This window comes from Cydia strobilella, chromosome 5 (assembly GCF_947568885.1).
Source record: "Cydia strobilella chromosome 5, ilCydStro3.1, whole genome shotgun sequence".
NCBI lineage: Eukaryota > Metazoa > Arthropoda > Insecta > Lepidoptera > Tortricidae > Cydia > Cydia strobilella.
The window spans coordinates 7743043-7765604 of record NC_086045.1 but is presented as its reverse complement, the minus strand read 5'-3'; the positions used below and the strand labels follow the sequence as shown (position 1 = coordinate 7765604).

General features: G+C 37.7%; 1 protein-coding gene across 2 annotated transcripts in view; it reads right to left on the bottom strand.

Moving 5' to 3' along the window:
• Nucleotides 1–9532: 9532 nt before the first annotated feature.
• Nucleotides 9533–22562, bottom strand: part of LOC134741412 (paired box protein Pax-6-like) — a 53137-nt gene continuing 40107 nt past the window's right edge. The window contains exons 4-6 of one of the 2 annotated variants that reach the window (XM_063674181.1): nucleotides 11371–11646; nucleotides 11080–11264; nucleotides 9533–10876 (exon numbers count right to left, since the gene is read on the bottom strand). In XM_063674181.1, coding sequence (XP_063530251.1) covers nucleotides 10307–10876; nucleotides 11080–11264; nucleotides 11371–11646 — 1031 coding nt within the window. In that variant the 3' untranslated portion in view covers nucleotides 9533–10306. The remainder of the gene's footprint in view (nucleotides 10877–11079; nucleotides 11265–11370; nucleotides 11647–22562) is intronic. The other variant, XM_063674183.1, reaches the window with a different exon arrangement.

Below are 22562 nucleotides of genomic sequence, written 5' to 3'. Positions count from 1 at the left end.
ATTAACTAGGTATAAATGAGATTTACTTTTAAAATACTAACGTTTATAATTTAGTACTTTTTTATGTTTAAAAATATATAATTTGATTTATATTTTCAATTTTGGCTGAATGCCGGATAGGTCAGTGCCTTCGAAGCCTAACCTGTTAAAATATGACAATATGGCGGACGAATGTTTGAAATGTCAGCGTATGTAAGTATTTAATAATTATTTCGCTTAAAACGTAGTTTTTTTACTCGTGTCTTTATTTACATTAACACACTCGTTTCCAATATTTCACTTACCCCCCTCGTTTCACAATGTACTATTAACATCTGTCAACCACGTAACAAAGTGCAGCACTATGAATCGGAGAGGTCGTCCCAAGATTGTTCCGATAAAAGTAAAATGTCAATAACCACCTAATTGGGAGAGAACACTCCGCCACAATCACGCCGTCCGCCCGAGCGAGGAACAAATAAATATTGTAACACGTACGAGATAATTCCACTGATAACTTAATGTGCTTACATTTCGAATCTGCTCATGGTTTTATGGGAAACTAAGATAGATTCTTTCCCTGTGATTTGTCCGGGTCGGTTAATGGGATGATTTTTATAGAGCCGGTTTGTCTCTTAACGGTTTCACGTCAGATCGTAAATAACACGCTAATGGCTCAATTGTTTCATATTACGACGGCTTAAGTAGGCGCGAAAAGTTAATGCCTGTCAATTAGAGATAAACATTTAATTTAAATTAATACATTTGACACAATCCGTTACAACCAATGCTTGGATTTAGTTTAGGTCTTGCATTTAGATATTACACATAGGGTACTATATAGATGAACTGGAATGTTTAATTTTTTTTAAAAGCTAAGACGCAAAGCAGGTATCAAATCAAGCAAATCTTGTCAGTTGAAAAAGGTGCGAAATTCAAATTTTCCATGGGACAATAATCCTTCGCGCCTACATTTTTTAAACTTGCCGCCTTTTTCTACTGACAAGATTTGCTTGACCAACTATAGTTTTGGCTGGCTAAACAATTACATTATCATTTACATTATCATTGGTACTAACAATATTGTATGGAATTTTGAACGTTCCGAAATAAAGATATTTTATTTTCATTTATTTTTTATTTGTTAATTAAAAAGCATTGCCCCGGGTTTTATTTTATTTAACCTTTAAACGGTAGGCCTTATTATACAAATAGATAAATACGATATGGTCTTAATCAATTATAATTAAAAGGTGTCGTTTCTATGTCAAGCAGCATTTCTGTTGCGGCGTTGTTGTAGCCGCTACTGTACCTATCTGTCAATTTCCTTGAAAAAAGGAGTCGCGGAATGAACGTCATAATCGCGGCAGTAATGCGGTGGCGAAGGTCATTCATTGATAAATACAGCGGCGGCGGCGGCTACAACGTCACCAAAACAGTTATAATAGCTCTCGGTGTAGCGACAGCTTTACCTTTATAACCGTTGCATACGGAAAGGCTAAGTTTGAATGTCAGTGGGAACCAATAACCAATATCGAAACACTTTTTACACCCCGCAGATAATTTTACTGGCCTCTGTAGGGTTAGCGAGATAATAAAGAATTTATGTTATGATTGCTCAGCCAATTTGCATATAAATAATTTGTGAATTTTACGCGCCAATGATGTCATATCCTTTAGTGTTTCATTAAGAAATGTGTGAAAACATTTAGAGAGTTAGCTTATGGTTGTTTTTGCTCAATTTATTCTGTGCTTTTAATGTAATCTCGAGTGTAGTTTTTGGATTTTTTTATGACTTTAATATAAAGTGGCATAATTGTTATTGTCGGCGTTGCATGTAGTATTAACCACCTCATTTCTTGGAATTGTAAAAAAAAACGGTTATAACATTACTTGAAAGTTTCAAAAGCCACAAAACAAAATTTTATATTTTATTAAATTACAACTTACAAGCATTCACCTGCTATGAACAATTTATTTAAAGAAAGCTCAAAAGAAGTCTCCATAATAGGTTCTCCATACAAACGTAGTCCTCGTTTTCCTCTCTGGGTATTGACGTTATGGAAAATATTTTTACATAATCTAATGTATATTATTTATAGCTACTACCCTATTCATAGCCATCCTTTTTCGATTTTTTGATTATTGTAGAAATTAAGAGCGAAAAACAGATTTCAAACTTTAAATGCTCCTAACTCTTATTATAATCAAAAATTTTAAAAAAAAATGTAGGGGCTTGGCTGTAGTTAATATACAACATATTTTATCAAAATATTTTCATTGATGTTATATCCAAAGAGGAAAACGAGGACTACGTTTGTATGAAAAGGCGGTATCGCACGGTTCCCACTTTCGTCTTAAAGGTCTTAAAAGTGCGATTAGAAGAACGTCAAAGTAAACCGCAAATGAAAAAATAATCTGGGTAGAATTTATTATCTCACTAATACTACATGTGAAACTTTATTACACATTCTGTTCATGTCCATACCCATACGTATCTGATCAATAACTTCTTTATAACTTAATTTGGCGATATCGCACCAAGACGCGCGTAGGATGGCTGTTAATATATTTGAGCATAGAACTACTTACAGCTGGTAGTGTCAGCGAATGTTCATATTATGTAGATGCGGCCTATCATTTAACAAATTACCGATGGTGAGGAGAGTTTATGGGATCGTACGTGCGAAATGCAGGCGCGGGAGTATTCTGGGAAAAGAGTAAATCGTCAAGCAAAATTATTTGTCATGAAATAAATATCATATAATGATTTTATTAATACCCTTAAACACGTATTTTTAATCTGGAAGTCATGGTTGAGAGGGGCTGCGTGGTGGCGCTGCTACATGTTATTATACATCATTGAAGAAATTATTGCAGCGTAATAATAATAATTTGTATGTAACTACCATTAGGTAGGTAATCGCACTTTATGCGCATGCATGCTTTATTTTTAGTTTAGCATTAATTTCGAAATAGCAATGTATTATTATTTAGTGTTTTTTTTTTCTGACATTCCTTTCTATTTTATTGACTCCTTTTCATTATTTAATGTAATTGTGCATGTTTAAGATAAAATGTAGATTTTTGACGATGCAAAAGCGATTCAACAGATCCTACTTGAATAACTTACTTACTTACTGCTGTGGGCGCTGTCGCGCAACGACCCGAAGTGGATCTTGGAGTGAAACAATGAGTCTTTTTTGCACTATCATTCACTGATCATCGAGATGATTTTAAGTAAGTTATTAGAAACATTAAAAATGAACTATATTTGCCATTAGTGGCATTCGAGATTCCCCCAATCCAGGAGACCGGTTCAAATCGAACTTAAACATTAAACATCATCTTATTATATACGAAATATCATTTGATACTTACCAGTCGCTTGTCGGTGCAGAAAGACATCGTGAGAAAATCGGATTAACTAATCGTAATAAAGCCTAGTTTCCTCTCTGGGTTGGAAAGCCCGATGGGAGTCGACAGTCTCTTTCAGGAAAGTAGTATCTGATCCTTGGGATTATATTGCCGAGCGGCCGAGCGGACCCCAGGCTTTTCAAGTGAGTCGTGGCAAAATCTCGGACAAAGGCCAGGATGATACCCTTAATTAATTTTAAGTTTTGTTGTACTTACTATCACTATATGGATCAAATGATTTGAAATAAATAATTGAATTGAATTAAATTGATAATGATAGACAATTAGACATCGGTAATTTTGATCTGTTTTAGTGTAAGCCGTTTCTAATAAAAAACCGCAAATAGATGTGCAGGTTAGCCGTTTGGCATACGCATACTAGAGGTCCAAAACAAAATTTTTGACCCACAGTGACTAAAAAAATTCCCTTAGGAGGGGAGTGCTGAAACATTTTTTTTTGTATGGAAAAATTAAAAAATGTAATGAAATGAAATGAAATTATTTTCAAAATTGCTTTCTTGTGGTTAGATATAAGAATATCACGTATCATTTGTGGTATATTGTACAAAAAAAATCAGCCATGTCGTATCAGTTATCTGGAGGAGCGCCCCAACTAGGAACTGAAAAATGTTGTTTGACCTCTAGTATGCGTGTGTACAAGGATAGCCGTTTGACTAACCTGTACATCGATTTGAAATTGGGGTAGAGCGGCTTCCACTATCATAGTAGGTATATTATTATCGATGTGATACACACTGCGAGTAATATAGCTAGTAACATAGCAATAGCAATAACAAAACTACAGCATAAAAAAAATCTGAATCCTGCTCCAGAATAGTGGCGCGACCGATAAAGTTGTTCCCTCGTGATAGCCGCGAAGTGTGGATGCATGTCCGCGCGTCGATCCAATAACAATAAATTCCCAGCGCCGATTGAAGCGCCGAGCGGACACCGGCCTACAGACAAATTCTACTACACTTTCTGCTTTGTGATTTACCAAAACCAGATTAAAGTTAACGTTATTACAGCATGAACTCACGATCTAAAATTAAACTTTACAATAAAGATTAAGATTTAAAATTCAGAATAGTAGTTTTAATGAATGCCACACAATATATTATATGTAATTGTTAAATTACACCACAGAGGCTTTAAATTAATTCACAAACTTATTTCTTGTCCAAAAAATGCATAACGCGTAGGTATATGATTAGGTATATGTATGTATATTGTAGTAAGTACATAGTTCTTTATACGAGACTGCGTATCATTATGTTGCTTGTGCTTTAGCGAGATACGGGCACATACTTGGGCAATTATAATCATTCTGAACTCATCATCGCGTAGCTTAATCGAACTACGATTCTGTCAATAGACTATCGGCCCAATTCGAACAATGCTTATAATATGTCACACCGATACGATACTGATCTGTCAACTCATTGTCAAAAGTGAGCAAAAGTGAGCGGGGTGGAGCGTGTCCATTCTGTATGATAATATTGATAATACATGATACAGTAAGAATATTTGTAATACTGTGGTATTACTTATCCTTTCTGTATGATATGATAATACTATGTGGCAGCTAGTCGACTTTAGTCTGTGTTGTTTTTGATCGCATTGACCATTTTCAAGTGTTTAATTCGATATAGATTTGAAAATAATGTAAACAGAAAAGACATGACTCAATTGTTTGGCCAATTACTTAGTCCCATACATACAAAATGTTATTGTTTACAATACATATTTCCATAAGGCGTACTTACCTATACTATGCTAGTTAAAGTTGAGTTTTATTTAGGAACTAGGTACTAATGACTAAATTTAGTTTTATTAATTGACCGAAGCGTAGCAAAGGTCTACGTTTTGACTCGGTCTCGGTAGTCGCAATTCTCAACCGATTGTCGTGAAATTTTGTGACCAGATTCTGATTAAATAAAAAAAACGGCGACGACATCAAAGCAGCAACAGTAATGTCGCAGCAGTGATGCAGCTGTAATTGACATTCGAATGTCACTTTAAACAGGTTTTATGGCTGACTTCCTCTCTTGTACGTCTATCCACTGAGTTATTATTATTTCATATAGGGAGCGTGCCTAAACTGTAGGGGGCAGCACAGGAGACGTCAGATTTTTGGCGCGAGGCATACATAGATGTGTAGTTTATGCTTCCAAAGTAGCCCACAAGATGGCAGCACTTGCTTTGGCGTGAAGTGTCAATGTACATGTGATGTACGTGTTTATGGTTTCGATTCAGGCCACAAGATGGCAGACCCTCCAACGCGCACGGTCCCTTTAGAGACGTCACAGACAACATGTATTTTGCTCCATGCGTTGATGCTGGGTAGCAGCAACTCGTTTTGTTTGACAGATTTTTGTCACTCGCCCTTAAGAGCTTAAGGGCGCTCTTAATTACCTACTAGTCCGCCGGACGATATCGGCCTGTCAGTTGTTCGGAACTGTAAATTTTTTGATCTAACTGAGAGGCTAATATCGTCCGGCGGACTGATAATCAGTGGGCCCCTTTAGCATTCGCCTGTGTCAACAAAACGCCGGGTTGTGCCTTAAAAACGTAAAAAAATATTTTATTTTCTTTTGCGTGCGGATATTTTGTTTTAAAATCATAGATTATGAAATGTGACCCATACAGATAGGACACGTAGGTACCTAATTTCGTTACTAAACTAAGTTTATTTCAAGGTAGGTAAATAAAGTTAAATGTCAAATACTTAATGTTTTTTTTATTTGTTTCCTCATTTAGAGTCAGACCAAGGCAACTCTGCAGCGATTTTGACAGCAAGTATCATTTTAAACATCATAATTTCATATGTTTGACGTGTAAAATAACACTTACACAGTGTGCTATCAAAATCGCTGCAGAGTTTTCATGGTCTGACTATGCATTTGTCTGACGTCTGACGAACAAAGATGCCGCTATTCAACCCGTTACAAAAAACATGAAACTTAGCATGAACATAGAAGTAACATAATTAGTACATCACCTCACCACCTGCACTCACACGATCTCATACACCTACACACACCCATACACACACACACACATACACATACACATTTAATGTAGATAAAATTGTATTAGGTTAAGTTTTCTTTCTGCTTTTGTTAAACTTAATACAACTTGTTGCTACGGAGGAGCGGGGCTTCCTGATACAGGTATAATATACTTAATAGGAAGCCCCCAACCTACTGCCCTGTAATGTAACATTTTATTACTGTAATAAAATATTTTCATTTTCATTTTCTTTTTGAATTATATCTATGTTTAATATTAGTTTTCATTGCTAGAAATTGTAATTACAAATAAAATATATTTTATTTGTATTTGTTATATCATGAACTGGCCAATTATCCGATATTATAAAATTAATTTGATTTTAAATGCATGCAAGTCTCCATTTTTTTAATTCAAGTAACTATGTATTAATTATAAATTATGAAATATGTATGCAATCAAATAAATGAGGCTCGTAGGTAAAATATGCTATACCTCCTACGTCGTCAAATCTATGTAGGGATCATCATCGCGACCAACACGTCTTAAGCGCCGGCGTTATTCATGGCGCTAACGATGTTACGAAAGAGGGTGTTGAATCTAGCGGCCTAAACGTATGAAATTTCACGGCGCTTACGACGTTTTGGTCGCGTAGTTCTTTCCCCGCCCTCGCCTACAGGCTGCGACACATTGTTAGACATGACGTCTCTATATGAAATAATAAGACGTCGGTGCGTCTATCATGCACTTTTGAAATTTAATGATAATGAACCTAAACTCATGTGTTTGTGTTTTTCCTTTAACTACCTTTCGACTGCAGCATCAGATCAGCTCTATATGTTGGCATAATAATATATTTAATACATATATCATTGCATTGTCATCGGAATTACGGAAGTACGCCATATTTCAACTCACTCGGACGTCGAGAAGTGGTTCAAATTTAAGATTTAAATTCCAAAATTTGAAAGACGTACAATATTACTCTAATGGGGGATATTACTGCAATGTTCTGCCACCAAAGTGCAGCACTAGCCGTTTTAGTAAACCATAGAGTAAAGAGTAAGTTTAGGTATACATACTGTACCTTTAACAGGTTTTTGACAAGTTTTCAGAGACAATAAAACATGACATTGATGCATCAAGGCGGTTTGTTTACAGAGGACCTACCGGGAAACGCGAATCCGAAATTTCTCTCTGCCTCTTTATCGCTCGAATATGCAAGAGTGACAGAGATGTTAGATAACGAAATTTCGATTTTCTTGTTTGGCGATAGACCCTCAGATTGTGATAGTGGCGCCGCCTACGTAGGGTTTCGCGTAATATTCCCTATTATTAAACAAAAAAGTACCTAGGTTATCTTAATAACTGCAATGTACCCATAATATACGTGTATGCAGTCCGGTATTGCGTAGCTACATCAGCAGTGAGTTCTGTTAATGAGGCTTTGTCCTCCGATCATGTTTTTGCTCTTTAGCCAGCTTTCACGGCCTGATTGCCGATATCCGGGATGGAACAAATCGGGACTTTTGTTAATAACAATGGGGAAAAAAGGATAATTGTCGTGCATGATATGATTGTAAAAGAGCTAAAATTATAAGGGGCTCACCTTTTGTTACTGGCGACGGCTGAGAATTCAGGTCAATACGGGATGTTTTTATTGAAAAGGAAAAACAGATTGCCTTTGATTTCATTTGCAATTAGCTAATTGTTTCCGTTTCTAACTTTAAAAAAAGCAAGGTAAGATTAATATAGTAGTGGTGTTTTTTGGATTGAATACCGAGTTAACTTTATAATCAAACTAGCGACCCGCCCCGGCTTCGCACGGATGCAATGCTGATGTATTATACATATAAACCATCCTCTTGAATCACTTAACTATTTAAAAAAACCGCATCCAAATCCGTTGCGTAGTTTTAAATATCTAAGCATACATAGGGACAGACATCCATCTATACAGCAGGAAGGGACTTTGTTTTATACTATGTAATGATTATAAACCTATATATTCAACCCAGTATTAGTGAAATGAATGTGTGAATATTAGAGTTTTTAACATGCATTTTTGTGATTCTTGGCATACCTACGGGTACTTAGGGTTGTGCAACTTCGATAATAGGTACAGGTGGAATTCAGATCGCGTCTGCAGCAGCGTTCCTGCTGCAGCGGGAAATTTACGAAGGAGCGGGGATAAAGTTTCTTAGGCTGCTGTCGTGTCGTTGCGCATTACCGTCCCAATTAGAATACCTATTAATTCCGTTACATTCTAGTTCATCCATTTTATCAAAGATATTGACAGAGATGTTGCTCGTTTACTGCTTCTGCGCCGCTGCAACAGAAACCGTAAATGTACCGTTGTACTGAACTAGCGTTACTGCTGCAGCATTATGGCGCGACATTACTGCAGACTGCATTACTGCCATTAATGTCAGAAATCCCGCATTTGCGGCAGCAATGCAGTCGGCAGCAATGTGCAGCAGTGTTCAAAACACGACAGTCTTAAACTTAAAGACAGACAAAAGTAGATAAAAAAAGGGCTGATTAAATTGATAACTGATCAAGCAAGGCAATGTTTGGCATGGTTAAACTTGTTTACAGTGCATTTACATCGGCTTTCATTATTGCAACTACGTTTTTAGTGCTACAAGTATAACTATATAGTCCTAAATTAATTTAACTAGGTTCATGTAACGACTTCATCACCCGCTGATATTATCAGTGCAATCAGTCAACGTAAGATACTCCTTAGAGGAGCTTTCTCACCCAACAGGAACCATTAAGTGGATGATTGGCTATATGTTTAAAGTCCAGTGACACCTCTCTACATCGATGTTGCTCCTTTGTGTGGGGGCCCACCTTGTAAAGGTGAATTGTCGTTCAGTTTTTTAATCAATAATTTCCCATATCCCAGCCGCTTTCACTCTGTAGCCTTATAAATTCTCAATGATTGTTGTATCCTGGCCGGGTGCTGCTTATTGCGCGTGTCCCATGAAACGGGCAAGGGCAGCATTCGCTCGGTATACTTACCACATTACATTACACTATGCCAGCTTGGGATGCTTCAAAATGTAATCTCCGGAACATTGTTTCGTGCACAGGAAAGTTATAAGAATAAAAAACAATATACTTCAACTGTTTTATTCGATTTATCGTAATAGGTAGGTACGTAAGTATGTAATTTGCTACTTCTCAATCCTCTCATACTGTACAAATATTAATTATCTAAGAAATAAATAATTTACATATAGTGCCCGAAATGATAACAATATTTACAAATCAACACATTTTATTTCGGCCGCAAACATAGGCCGTATTTATCAAATATTCGTGTTGCATCTTTTGACAACGGAAGTGACCCGGCTATATTTGCTCAAATAAAATAACCAAGTGTGTTACAATTACAATTCAACAGACAACGTATTAAATGTACCTAATTTTTTATAATAATACAAGTTATGATACATCGATCATTTCGAGTAGGAATATATTAGGAACTTTGGTTTGCCTAAAACCGTGCCTTTACAATCCAAATAGCTGCTTTGGTAAGTATTCATAAAAATCTGACGATCATTAAAATAGCATAATGTCAACATTCCTATTATGTTTAAAAGATCTACTTTTTGTGCACAGTCATTCACTTGTATATATTTACGTAATAATTACTTTCGAGCTTAATTGGCTACCTAAAACAAATATTTACAACTTAATTAACATGGAATGTACTGAATGTACATTTACAAAGAATGATAAAGACCATAAGAACAATATTTACAGGTCACATCTAAATCTTTAAACGTGTCATTAGTCGTAAAGCAACGGCACTTGCTTAAGTAAAAAACTTAATTGTTGATAATTTCAAAATGAACCCTGTACGTACTACTGAATAATATATGAGTCGTCAACGGTCGTGCTTAGTGAGTTGCAGAGGCAGATCGCTGGGCGGCTGAGGGCGCGGCCGCGTGGGGCTCCGCGAGCGCGACCGCGCCCTGCTGTAGTGTCTGTCAGCCTCATCTTCACTCTCGTCGTGCACATTGATCTCCTCGTCCGTGTCCGAATGCGACTCGTATCCGCGAGCTAAGTGTATCGACTGCGCTGCCAGCAACGCAGCCGCCGCCGAATGCGGGACGAGCGCTTTGAACGCGCTATTCTCTAGCCCAGGGTGCGGTTTGAACGCACCGCTCTCGTACGTATGCTGCGACAGCGCTTTCAGTGCGTTGCTATCGAACTGAGCCTGGTGTGATAGAGCCTTCAGAGCCGTATCTTGATGGGAGAGTGACTTGAAAGCACTATTCTCGCCGCCCATCTGGGGCGTGTGATAGGGGGCGCGCGCGGGGGACAAAGAACGCGAACGGGAGCGGGAGGGGGACGGGGAGTGGGGCAGGCGGTGTGCGGGCGAGCCGCCACCGCGCTTGAGGAGATTCATGCGCTGATGGCGTCTCCACTTGGCTCGTCTGTTGGAAAACCAAACCTGTCAGTAACGGTAAATAAACATGATTAGTATTCTGTTCTCACTGATTTAACAAATATTCATGAATGTAAATTGATGTAAAATGATAGCTCTGATTTGATTAAGATATCTCTAGCTCGACATTATGACTATAAATTATTAATTGGCTGCTTGGTTAATGATTGAGGAATTTATTTATTTGTGGCTTATAGCGGTCTTGTTACCTGGACTCGCGCCTCCGACAATGAAGTCTTGGAAGCGAGGCGTTCCCTCGTTGAGACGCACGGGTAATGAGATTTCTCGAATTCTTTTTCTAGTTCTTCAAGCTGGTCTGGACTGAAGGTGGTGCGATTTCTTCTAAACTTTGGTTGTTCTCCGTCAAGCGAACCGGAGTCATCGCCATCGACATCTACGAGAAAGATAAGAATGTTGAATATTGCCACATAAAATTAACAGAAATACGATTGATTGTTTTCACCGCAAGGTATGTAGGTACTTCCTTATTAAGAATTTACCTATTAGTCCTCGTCCGGAAGAAGACAAGAAGCCCTGTTGCATGTCAGGATGCGGTACCCCTGAAGGCGGCGGCACGCCGGGCGGCAGCGACAGCGAGCCTGGGGGCCACACGCCGCCGCCGCCGGCCCAGGGGAAGGCGCCGTAAGGCGGCGGCGCGGCGTACAGCCCGTAGCCGGCGGCCCGCGCGAACTCCGCCGCTGCACGCTCCGCGGCCCGGTTCCTCAGTATCCTGTTGATCGAGGAAACGCTTGGAGCAGTTGCGTTGGTGCATACACCTGTAAAAATAATAAAATTCAGATCTAAACTGTTATGTAACCTGAAAATACAACGGCAATGACGAAACCATTTAGACTAGGTACTTGAAAGATTGATCACAAAATGTTCCATGACTATTTACAATTTCCAACTTTAAGTGGTATTTTAAGTTGAAATAATTAACAGTTAATTTAAGGCTTCTCATTGCATGAATTAATAATTATGTTTTTCAGTATCTGATTCTCACCAGTAAAGGCTATATTCACTGTAAACAAGTCTTGGATTATTAATCCAAAACATACTTAAATTTTGCACCTAAATATATGCGGGTGCGACATTTTAATAACTAAGAAAATAAACACTATTTTAAATATTCTTATTCTTATTTCGACTGTTACGGAAATGCGCCATAAAAAATATCAAAATCGTTTTTTTAAGGCAAACCATACAATAACATACACTATCCTATAAATGTACATTTAGCGCAAAAGATATACGTAAGATGAAAAAGTATTGTTATAATTCAACACCGCCATCGGCGTCTTCGTGCCTGGTTTGAACGACGTCAGGTTGGAAGGAACGCATTGTTAATTACAAGAGTGACTGGGAGCGTTAAAACCGATGCGTCATTGGTCGCGTTTAAAACGGTCAGCCTGCCAGCATAAAATGCTGTAAGTATGTTGTACGCCAAGTACGCTTACGTTGTTCCTGACTAGTACTGCAGAATGGTTGGCCATTATAGAGTTTAATGCGTGCTCGGATCGCGTGCGCGCGCAGCCTTGCGAGAGCCATCCCATGTAATTTTCAGGAAACACTTCGAATAAGTGCCATAATTTAATCATAGCCTGGCCAACGATAATTGTCGTAGAAATCGTTGTTCAGCTACTGAGCAATTGAGTCCAGTAGTCTTGCTGGCGTAATTTATTACAATTATTTGAAACCTGTATTGAAGGATTATTTTTTACTAGCTTTTGCCCGCGGCTTGCCTGCGTGGAACAGTAACAGCAGCTAAAGTAAGTTTAGCGCCTGGATAAAGTGTAATAGCAATCATTAAATTTGAGCATAAGCTTAATTGCTTGACATCAATTATCAGGCAATTCATTAAATCCCTCAATTTCACCCCCCTTTTCACTCTCTATAGGGATGATTTCCGACATAAAAACTATCCTATGTCCTTCCCCGCGGGACTCAAACTATGCCAAATTTCAACTAAATCGGTTCAGCCGTTTAAGCGTGAAGAGGTAACACACGGAGAGACAGACAGACAGACAGACAGACTTTCGCATTTATAATATTAGTATGGATTGGTATGGATTTCAGTGCACCAGATCAACTATTCCATTTAAATACATTAAAATAGATTAATACTCAATTTCATTTTAGTTCCGATAGGCTGGTACCATGTTTCGTTTAATGTATTGCAGGCATCTTGTGTTAAATGCTGCCATTATGTTAAGAATCACAAATTTATTGACTTGTGTGAATGTGAATATTTTTTTATTATGATTTTTGTGCTGATTGCGATTAACAATCATCCATCGAATAATAATCAAATGGTAATTTCAGTCGTTAGTAACTGTGCGCACAATTTGTTTGGTGTAAATAGGTATAACTTAATTGTTTCCTTGAAGTTAAACTTTTCCGCTTACGCATTATTGCAGTCATAAATTGTCCATACTTTGAACAGTTACGTCCACGAAGAATAATTGTAAATAATTGTTTAATGGACGCTTTTAACATGTCACAGGTGAAACGTTTTCAAGACAACGCTAGTTAAGGGAAATTATGTATCTATCGATAACTGAAAATTATCCGCCTTGTCAAATGCTTGTCACGGAAAATAAATAGAAAAATAATAGCTTTTAAATATGGAAAATATTAATACAATGATTGGTGGTCTAAAACAACGCGATGAAACAAATCGGTTTATCGCTGTCACTGTTGGTAATGACGTGCTGTCTGAGAGTTGGCGGACATAGATGATACAACCGAGCTGTTATAATTTACTCAAAATACAAAGCCTTGCATAGGAGGTATAATTGTAATGATCAGTTGCGGGACTTCTCTCATTGTTAACACGTCTAAAGCACAAAGAGGTGCCTTCCACACAATTTGTTTGGTCAGTAATCGGAGCGGCGAGGCAGCGCGGCGTCAGCCCGCCGCCCTCAGACGTCAAAAACTTGATATGGCTGAGAATACATCTAATGGTGACCAGTCATCACTTACCAACCGAGATCTTTAATTATGTTGGGAGAAGCGTTTTGTAAAAAGAAAACGAGCCGTTGAAAATCCGTTAAGGTTTTGTGGGAGCTCAGCGACGAGTCGCCTCTTTTAATCTAGTTCGATTTAGTTTTCTTTTAACTCACAAAAAGCATTTACGAGTATGATTAAGAACAGTACTGAATTGGATGTTACCGTAACCAGTTCGTACAACTTATCAAGAAGTAAGATTCTGACTCTAATCAATTGAAAAGAAAAAAAATATCTGAATTATGTTCCAAATCCTGTCAGTGTAAATTAAACAAGATTGGCAATGTACCTATATTAAATTGTAAATGGCAATCGGTTATAGAATGATCGGCGAGTGGTCAGATTTGGTATTTATTTAGATCGAGATCATTAACGGAGTCAACGGTTGCAGGTGAGAATGAATGCGATATCTATAATTGTTCTTTTAATGATTTGAGCTCGAGCCCTGTTGCCTACATGCCCAGTCACGGTCATGCAATTTGTCTAAAGTCGTTTAATCATGATTAGTCACAATGGGCCCCGCTTCTATTAAAAGGTTTAGTTATTTTCAATAGAAGGAGCTAGTTATGTTCAGCGTTTAAATTCTTACAACGTTAACTTTTTGTACGTATCAGATCTAATAACGTGATAATGTTCGTACACATTATTGACTGTACACATTGTAGATAGGTCCCTAATAAATATCAATATCGGCGGCAATGATAAGATGACACGATGGTGTGTTGTGTTTACATTTTTAAAGTTTTTCACTTTTGATTCAGTGGGTACACTGTCTAAAGAAGAAAGAAAATTAGTTTAAAAATGTAAATGTTTCTGCGGCGCAGTGTTACCTGCCTAAAAGCGTGACATGTCCCGAGATAAGACGCTCCGGCGCCGTCGGCCGTGGAGTGTTTAATCGGGTTAATTTATCGATAATTGACGGAAAGCCTTTTTATTTGTATTGCCGGAAAGTAACAGTAATTGTCACGCCTTTAAAGATTTACGCCCGTTTCTAAATTGAGACATTAACAGTCAGATCTCGTGCCTAATGGTTTGGAATGAATTTGTTTGTTTGTTTTACTTAGACCGGTTTTTAAATAGAGACGGTTCTTCCAACTAAATTGAAGAAATGGGAAAAATGTGGACGGCTTAACCCGATCAAGTTAATTAACCTTAAATCTCTTTAAAGCACAGTGAAGTTGACGTTTTATTAGTTTTCTTGTGATGAGTCGTGAAATCGAATACTTACGACTTACGAGCATCTTCCACGGTCATCGAGTTGATTATATTGTAACACGCTAAACTGGCTATTCAAGATCATTAAATTTTGATTTTATGTATTGATGGTAGCGCTCGATTAATGGGTGCTTTCTTTACGATTTGAAGTGATTCGATTAGAAATGTATCGAATAATTAAATGTGAGAGAATTGAAATGCGCGAGTGATATTATCCAAGGCGGACCTGTCTGGCCGCCCTGGAATCACGTCCGCGTCGAACAACACCAGTTAACGAGTGAGTGGCGTCACGTCGTCTAAATGAATTATTGTTGGCTTTATGGGGAGCATAAAACGATGAGATCGGAGGCAATCAAGCGGCACCCGCGGCGTGGCCCAAGTAAAAAGGTGTCCACGCCAGCAGGGGGCCGCTTGCAGCAACCGTTGCGCTAAACGCCTACACCCGCTTTCGTACAAATTTCAATTAGCAATGACTAGATAACGTTACGACGTCTAATAAATAGCAGTTTTACAAAGACTGTACCATGCGCAAGTGGTCACAAGCTACCGTGGATATTTTTTTATTAAAATGTAATAAATGTTATTTGGTAAAAAGATAAAAACTTAGGTAAATAGATAGTGGACGACCGCTTCTCCATACTGTAGTCCCCATTTTCCTCTCTGGATATTGACAATATAGAAAATATTTTTACTTTTAATTTCGTTTGAATTTAAAGATTTTTAAATTGTTCTTAAGAGTTGCTAACTCTTATATGTATAATAATCAATAAATCGAAAAAAGTCAAAAAAGGGCATGACTATGTATGATTAATACTTACCTTCTTTTAAAGAATATGAATTATTTTTACCATAATGACAATACTCAATAGGTATCGAAATTGGGGACTTCGTTTGTATGCAGAAGCGGTCGTCCATTATTGTCTTAAAGGTAATTAGATCTTGTCGGTGTTTTGTATAACGTGTAATATACCTAAAACGTAAGTACAACGCGAGTTACGGGGGTATTTTGGCAGATGAAGCCTTGTTTATTGATAAACTAAAAGTAATTCATATAAAGCACGTTGTAAAAGTCCCAAAAGTTAAAGCAAGAGCCACGCGGCCCGGGCGCATCGTTGCGGTGCACTGCTGGGAACCAATTTAAAGCTGTAACAAATCAATAAATGTATCGATTTATTGGAAGCTGTGAGGCCATCGATTTGATTTTTAGACCGCACAATAGAAGCGAACGAGGCAAGACCTTGTTAGTAAATGTCAAAAAGCGCGTGAAAAAGTACTCCATCCCATTAGACACACCGAGAGGAGGTCTGAGATTCTGGGCACAATTTAATCGATTTTGTTTATACTCATAAGATTTTTTGTATTATTTTAAAGACTCAGTATGAGAATAAAATTAGTCGTTAAATAAAAAACAAAACCTTTTTGTACACCCGCAAAAAGACTCGTCTCATCGTAAAAGTCTCGTCATCGATTCGCTAATTAATCGGCGCCAACGTTCGATTCGGGAATCGAACCCCTTGGCCGCTGGCCTACACCCAAGAATGCAATTAATCAAACCGCGGTCAGTAGCTAGAGCCCCGTAACGCCTCGTAAACCGATATCGATTTATTTAGTCGATAAGTTGCGCAAGCCATTGTCCAAAACTGCCTCGTCATGGTTAACAAAGGCGGTAGTGGGCAACTTATTAAAATTTAGACGGTTGCGATGAGCCGATCTGTTTTGATAACCGCTCATCGGGCGCGTCTGTCTTAAGTGGATGCCTCTTTTTTAACAGAATCCTATTATATATTGGCATTTCTAAATATTAGTTCGGTGTTAAAATGGACCTCTGAAGAAGTAAAAAAAGGTTTTTTGAATGCTACCTTTTAATATTTTTCTTGGGTAGGTATCTATAATTTTATTGATATCACTTGTTATGGAGATGTAGTTAAAAAAAAAATTTGGGCGGCTACCGTGCCGCTACGGTTATAAAATGAAATTTATCAATTTTGGCTCGTTTCATAAACACGGCTAGGCACGCGCTCTTATCAAAAGGCCGCTTTATACGTCAGGCCATTATGATATAAATTTGATTGAAATTCTATTTCGATCTTATTTTAAAAGTATTCAATACCATAGACTTGTGACAATATTAGATAGGCTTTGGTGCAAATAATTGTTTATTTTTTCTTCTAATCAATTTTAAGCAGATTGTAGTGAAGTAATTCCGCTACCAAAAAGGTTGTCTGGAAGAGATCGCTTTTTAGCGATAAGACCGGCTGTTGATTAACCTCTTCTTTTCTGTATTCTTTGTATTGTATATTATAGGTGTGCAATAAAGAGTATCGTATTGTAATTTGTTATAAAATCTAAAAGCGAAACGAACCTTTTTTTAAATAATGCAGATCATTCTATAAGATTAAGGACAGATTTAATAACGGATTTAACGAAACTATATAAAGTATTAACTTGATATAATACATTCGGATGGCGACTGCAACAGCATTAGGTACTGCTGCAAGTTGCAACGTTACTGCTGCGTTAACTCGGGTAATGCCACTGTCAATTTCCTAGAAAATTTGCGTTGATGTCCTTGCCGTATTATGTACTGTCATGATTAGAACGTTTAATCCATCTCTCATTTTATCAAGGATATTGACAGTGACGTCGCCGCTGTCAACGCTACAGCAGTAACATTGCAACAATAATATTAACTATTAAACTCCCGCGAGACTCGAACATATTAACACACATACATACACATACACACATCATATATACATATTATATCGAGCGTCTATTCAACTTAAAAATACGTGTGACCCGTTTAAAATAATTTTAGTATCTATATTAAAACATTGCTACAGTTGCTATCTCAATGTTACCTAATGTTTCTGGTTAAATAAATAGGTCTCTTTTTAAAGATTACACAGCTTTACTTATTTACACGCTAAAATAGAGACAGCAAAAGTTGTAAAGAAACTTTGAAACTTAGTCATTTACTGCACAAGGATGATAACAATTACTATAACCAAGGTAAGTACTAAAATAATAACAATAAGGGCCACCCTACTGGGGTAGGGTAGCCTCTTGAGCTTCGGCGTCTAGTCAGCGCTATGGAAAATGACGATGCTGCGCAGTTGCGGCAACGTTGCGTCTAGCACACCACCTGGCAGCTACCATAGTTGACTCGACGCCGACGATCGGGAGACGCTAGTGTGGGGTGGCTCTAAAACTATCAAATGTTGAATATCACTTCTATTCTGTGCATCTTCTTAATTCAATAAGAGTTTACGGCTAAGCAGCAGCAGGTGGTCCGCCCGGTCAACACGCTTTGATACACCGAAACCGTCGTCCGATATAATGGAATCAATCATAACTACATCACGGCCACTGCCAAGCGTGAGCGCGACCTGACTTGTGGATGCAATGAAGTTTTTCTAGTAAGTAGTAGTACATTTTTATGGTTCACTACCCGAAGGAGGACAGTAAAACGCACTTGCCTGTTTTTTGTGTTTTATAAAAATGAGGTCCGTCGGATGTTCTCATTAGTTTTAGTTGGTATCTTCAATGGGTAAAATAATGAGTCGTTGTATATAAAATTGGTGCATACGCTAATCTAGAATGGTATAGGTATATTTACACGGTTATAACAACACTTCTTATTTCACCCTTAAATTAAGACACTTTATTGTACAATATAAGCGACGCCACACTTTTTTATTCTAGACTAGCCCATCGGCAAGTTGACGGCAACACAATAACATTCACAAATGTGTTATAGTTTGGAAAATAAATGTGTTATATCAGGCTTATGCTCAAATTTATTACATATGTTCAATCGATATCGATGTTTTTATTTAGGTTGGTATATTTCATCGTAACGAGATTAAAGACAACGATATTAATACTCGTACATATACCTAATGATTATATGATAGGTTCACGAAAATTACGACACCTGTCAGATATATGGCCTACATTTAAAATTTAACTGTAAACCAACAAAAAGCGGACGTTTTTTGACTAAATATTCGAACGTTTACAGCAAATATGTGAGCATTTACGCAAAACTGCCCACGAGATCGCGTGAGCTTGGCAGGCAACGCAAGGGCACACTGCTCACTGCACTGACCAATTATTTTAAATACATTTCAACAAATGACGATAATGTCTCTGCCGAACACAAAGATAAGAACAAAAACATGGAAAATAAAAGCACTCGCTGAACAATTGTTCGCCCTCTGTCCATAACAACTTGTTCACATTTTTGAACCGATCATTAACTGGATACGTGTTTATTGTTTACTCTAAGGATTCTGTATAAAAATACTGTATAGTTTTAGTTTGTAGTAGTTTCAATTTTAGTATCATTTGATTTAAAATGGTCTTTCATCGGTCGACTTCAATAACATTCCCATATATGAATAATCATAATCAACTCAAATATCTGCCTACCTGCAGCATACTTCGGTGAATTAAGTCATAAAAATTGAATGTGCAAACAGTCCTTTCGTAATCGATATTGTAAAACTCTTGTAAATAAAGTTGGTTTTATATCGATGTTTACCTGATCATGGCCCCAAGTTACGGCACCCCCTGTAGATTTAATGACTGTGAACCAATTTAACAAGTTGGTTAAGCACAGTGTTCCCCATCGAGAGCGTTATCGTCGCCTAATCCGGTCCCCAGTGATATCGTAAACCAGAAGTGGTCTTGTAAGCGAAACCCGTTTCACAGCCGATCGCACGCACTCGCAGTCACTCCCTAAGTCTCTTGCTAATTTAAAAGGCTATAAGTGCGTATCAATTTGAATTTAGTCTAGTTGCTTTAAGCTGAATGCATTTTGCGATTCTTATGCAGTGCTAGGCAAAACACGAAGGCGAAACGTGCAAGTTGCAAGAGGTACTCTAGCGCTTCAGCTAACAAGCCATATTTAACTTTAAAGAGGATAGCATACGACTGAATCTTGATTGCCAGGAGTGTGAGCATATAGGATGTTGTAAAGTTAATCGCGTTCCACGTCACGCATGGCTCGGAGGTGTCGCGGGAGTAATTATCGCAATTGGCTCGTTGGCCTCCAAGCAGAGACGCCCATCGTTCGCTCCAATACCAATCTGCGCATCTATTTATGGTAATTGTAATGTTGAGATATTACATATAGGTAATTAACTCTGGTTGCGTTTTTCTTAGTGCATTAGGTTGCGAGTACATGACGGAACACGTATGCTTTGTTTTAGAAATAGTTATTGTAAAAATTTCACAAAGTCACTCATCACATGATTGGTCACGATTGGTAACTATGTACTAGGTACAAATAATATTTATCTTGGTTTTTCCAAATCGTAAGTTACCTGTACTAGCAATTAAGTTTAATTTTCAGAAGATAAATAATTAATCAGTAATATAGGTAAGTACTTCTCAATAAATACCTAAATTCAGTTTTACAGTTTTGTGTATGGCTACCCAGTTTTGTTTCCACAAGAGTAAGTTTACCTGTAATTTTTACATGTGTAAGTAACCTGTATTTTTTTGTGTTATGAATGATGTTATTTCGTAACCTTACTTATGTAAGGACAACGACCACCAAGTCTAGATGTGCACATAGATGCGTTAATCCAACACATATCGCGTTACCGACATAATATCCGTTACCCATAAGCTATATACGAAACTGTCCGACGGTTTGGGGGTTGCACTTCAATGGCTTTACTTATTGACCCCCAAAAACGTTGTCATGAATCTACTAAAGTTCATTAACCAAATAAGCAGATCCGTTTATCGGATATAAAATTACTGCGTAAAGAGGTTCTGTTTCTCCTACCTAATGGCGGCGGTCGACCTTTACACCGGCTTAACTTTTACTGATACCAGTTACCGTATTTACTACTAGTATGCCGTTTAGTCCAATTCCAAGATTTACAACCCAAGCGGTTATAATTATTTATTTTCTTTCGGGTAATTTCTGCCTAATCGGTAATGTGCACAACACCTTAAACCTAATTTGGCAAAAAACGTAGAAGATCGTGAGCGAGTTCAAACCTCCTCGAAGTCCAATAGTACTAACGATCCTGTTTAAGAAAAAAATATGCAAAAAGACGTTCAAAGTCAATGTGCCCCCTGTGTCCCGTTGTCAATTTAAGGGTTAATAAAAACATTAAGCATCATCGCAGGACATGGGGTCATACAAAATAGATATGAAATAGTCGTATGTAATGTATCGATATTCTTACTACTGCGCAGAAGCTCGCGCTCGCAACGAGAAGCTGCTCTCCACCCAACTGGTATTACGTAATAAACGCATGAACGCGAGCGAGCGACTTGCGTTGCACACTGTACGAATGGAAGCTCACACCAAGGGCCTGACACTCTTTGATAGAGAAAGATAGTCTTATTGCGATTCCTATAAGAGGAAAGAGAAAATAGTGCCATGCTTTGTCCTTATCACCGACCGGTTTTTTTTCATGGTCGAGTTATGGCAGCATAGGTAGGAGGCGATGGCGAAATACCGAAATTTATAAGAGTGAAAGAGAAAAAGGATTATGCTGCCATACATTAAAGGATGGCTCACGTTAGACCGGGCCGTGTCCGGGCCGGAGCTTCCGGCGCTTACTTTTCCATGACATGACAGGTGGTCACGTGGTGCTTTCCATAGAAAATCAAGCGCCGGAAGCTCCGGCCCGGACACGGCCCGGTCTAACGTGAGTCATCCTTAACCTGTCAATACATGAATATGTCTTTCTCTTACCCCTGGTCGCTCGGTTTGATGTCTATAACTACTATACTATGTCTATGGCTCACACTGACCATTGTTGTCACATTGTGTTGCAGTAAAGCTCACGTCTTGTCTTTGTATGATTTTTTCAAAAAACCAACTTAAGGCCCAATTCGAACAATGATCTAGATATCAACCAGATATTCACTAGATATGAAACAGAAATGATAACGAGATATTTAAGAAAGTCATGTCACATTTGACATTTCAGCGTTTCCGAATGTCCTCTTGAACGATCTCTTTAAGATTTGCTTAAGATATTTTATTTTTATTTTATTTTATTTATTAAGTACAGCAACATCGTATGTATTGCATATGTTGCATTAAAATTGTGTCAAGGTACTTCACCTGATACAGTACGACAATTAAGGAGTACATAGCGTTGACTGTGTATAATAGGACTGGGAACGAGATCTTAAACTATACATAAAAAGAAACATTAAATTTTTAAAACAATTACCTAATATATAGATTATTTACAATTTTACGGCAATCCTTAAACAAATAAATAAATACTAATACTAATGGTTTACTATTACTATTTTCGTTTTGGCAATATCTTAGATTTAAATGATATTACTTAAAGTCGTCGTCAATAGAACTTGCAAACAATGCAAACAAATATGACAGATTTTGTTAGCGTTTGACTTATAACCTAACATATTTACGAAGGTTATTTTCGCTGAAATATTAATAATTACCATTTAATTTAACTCAAAA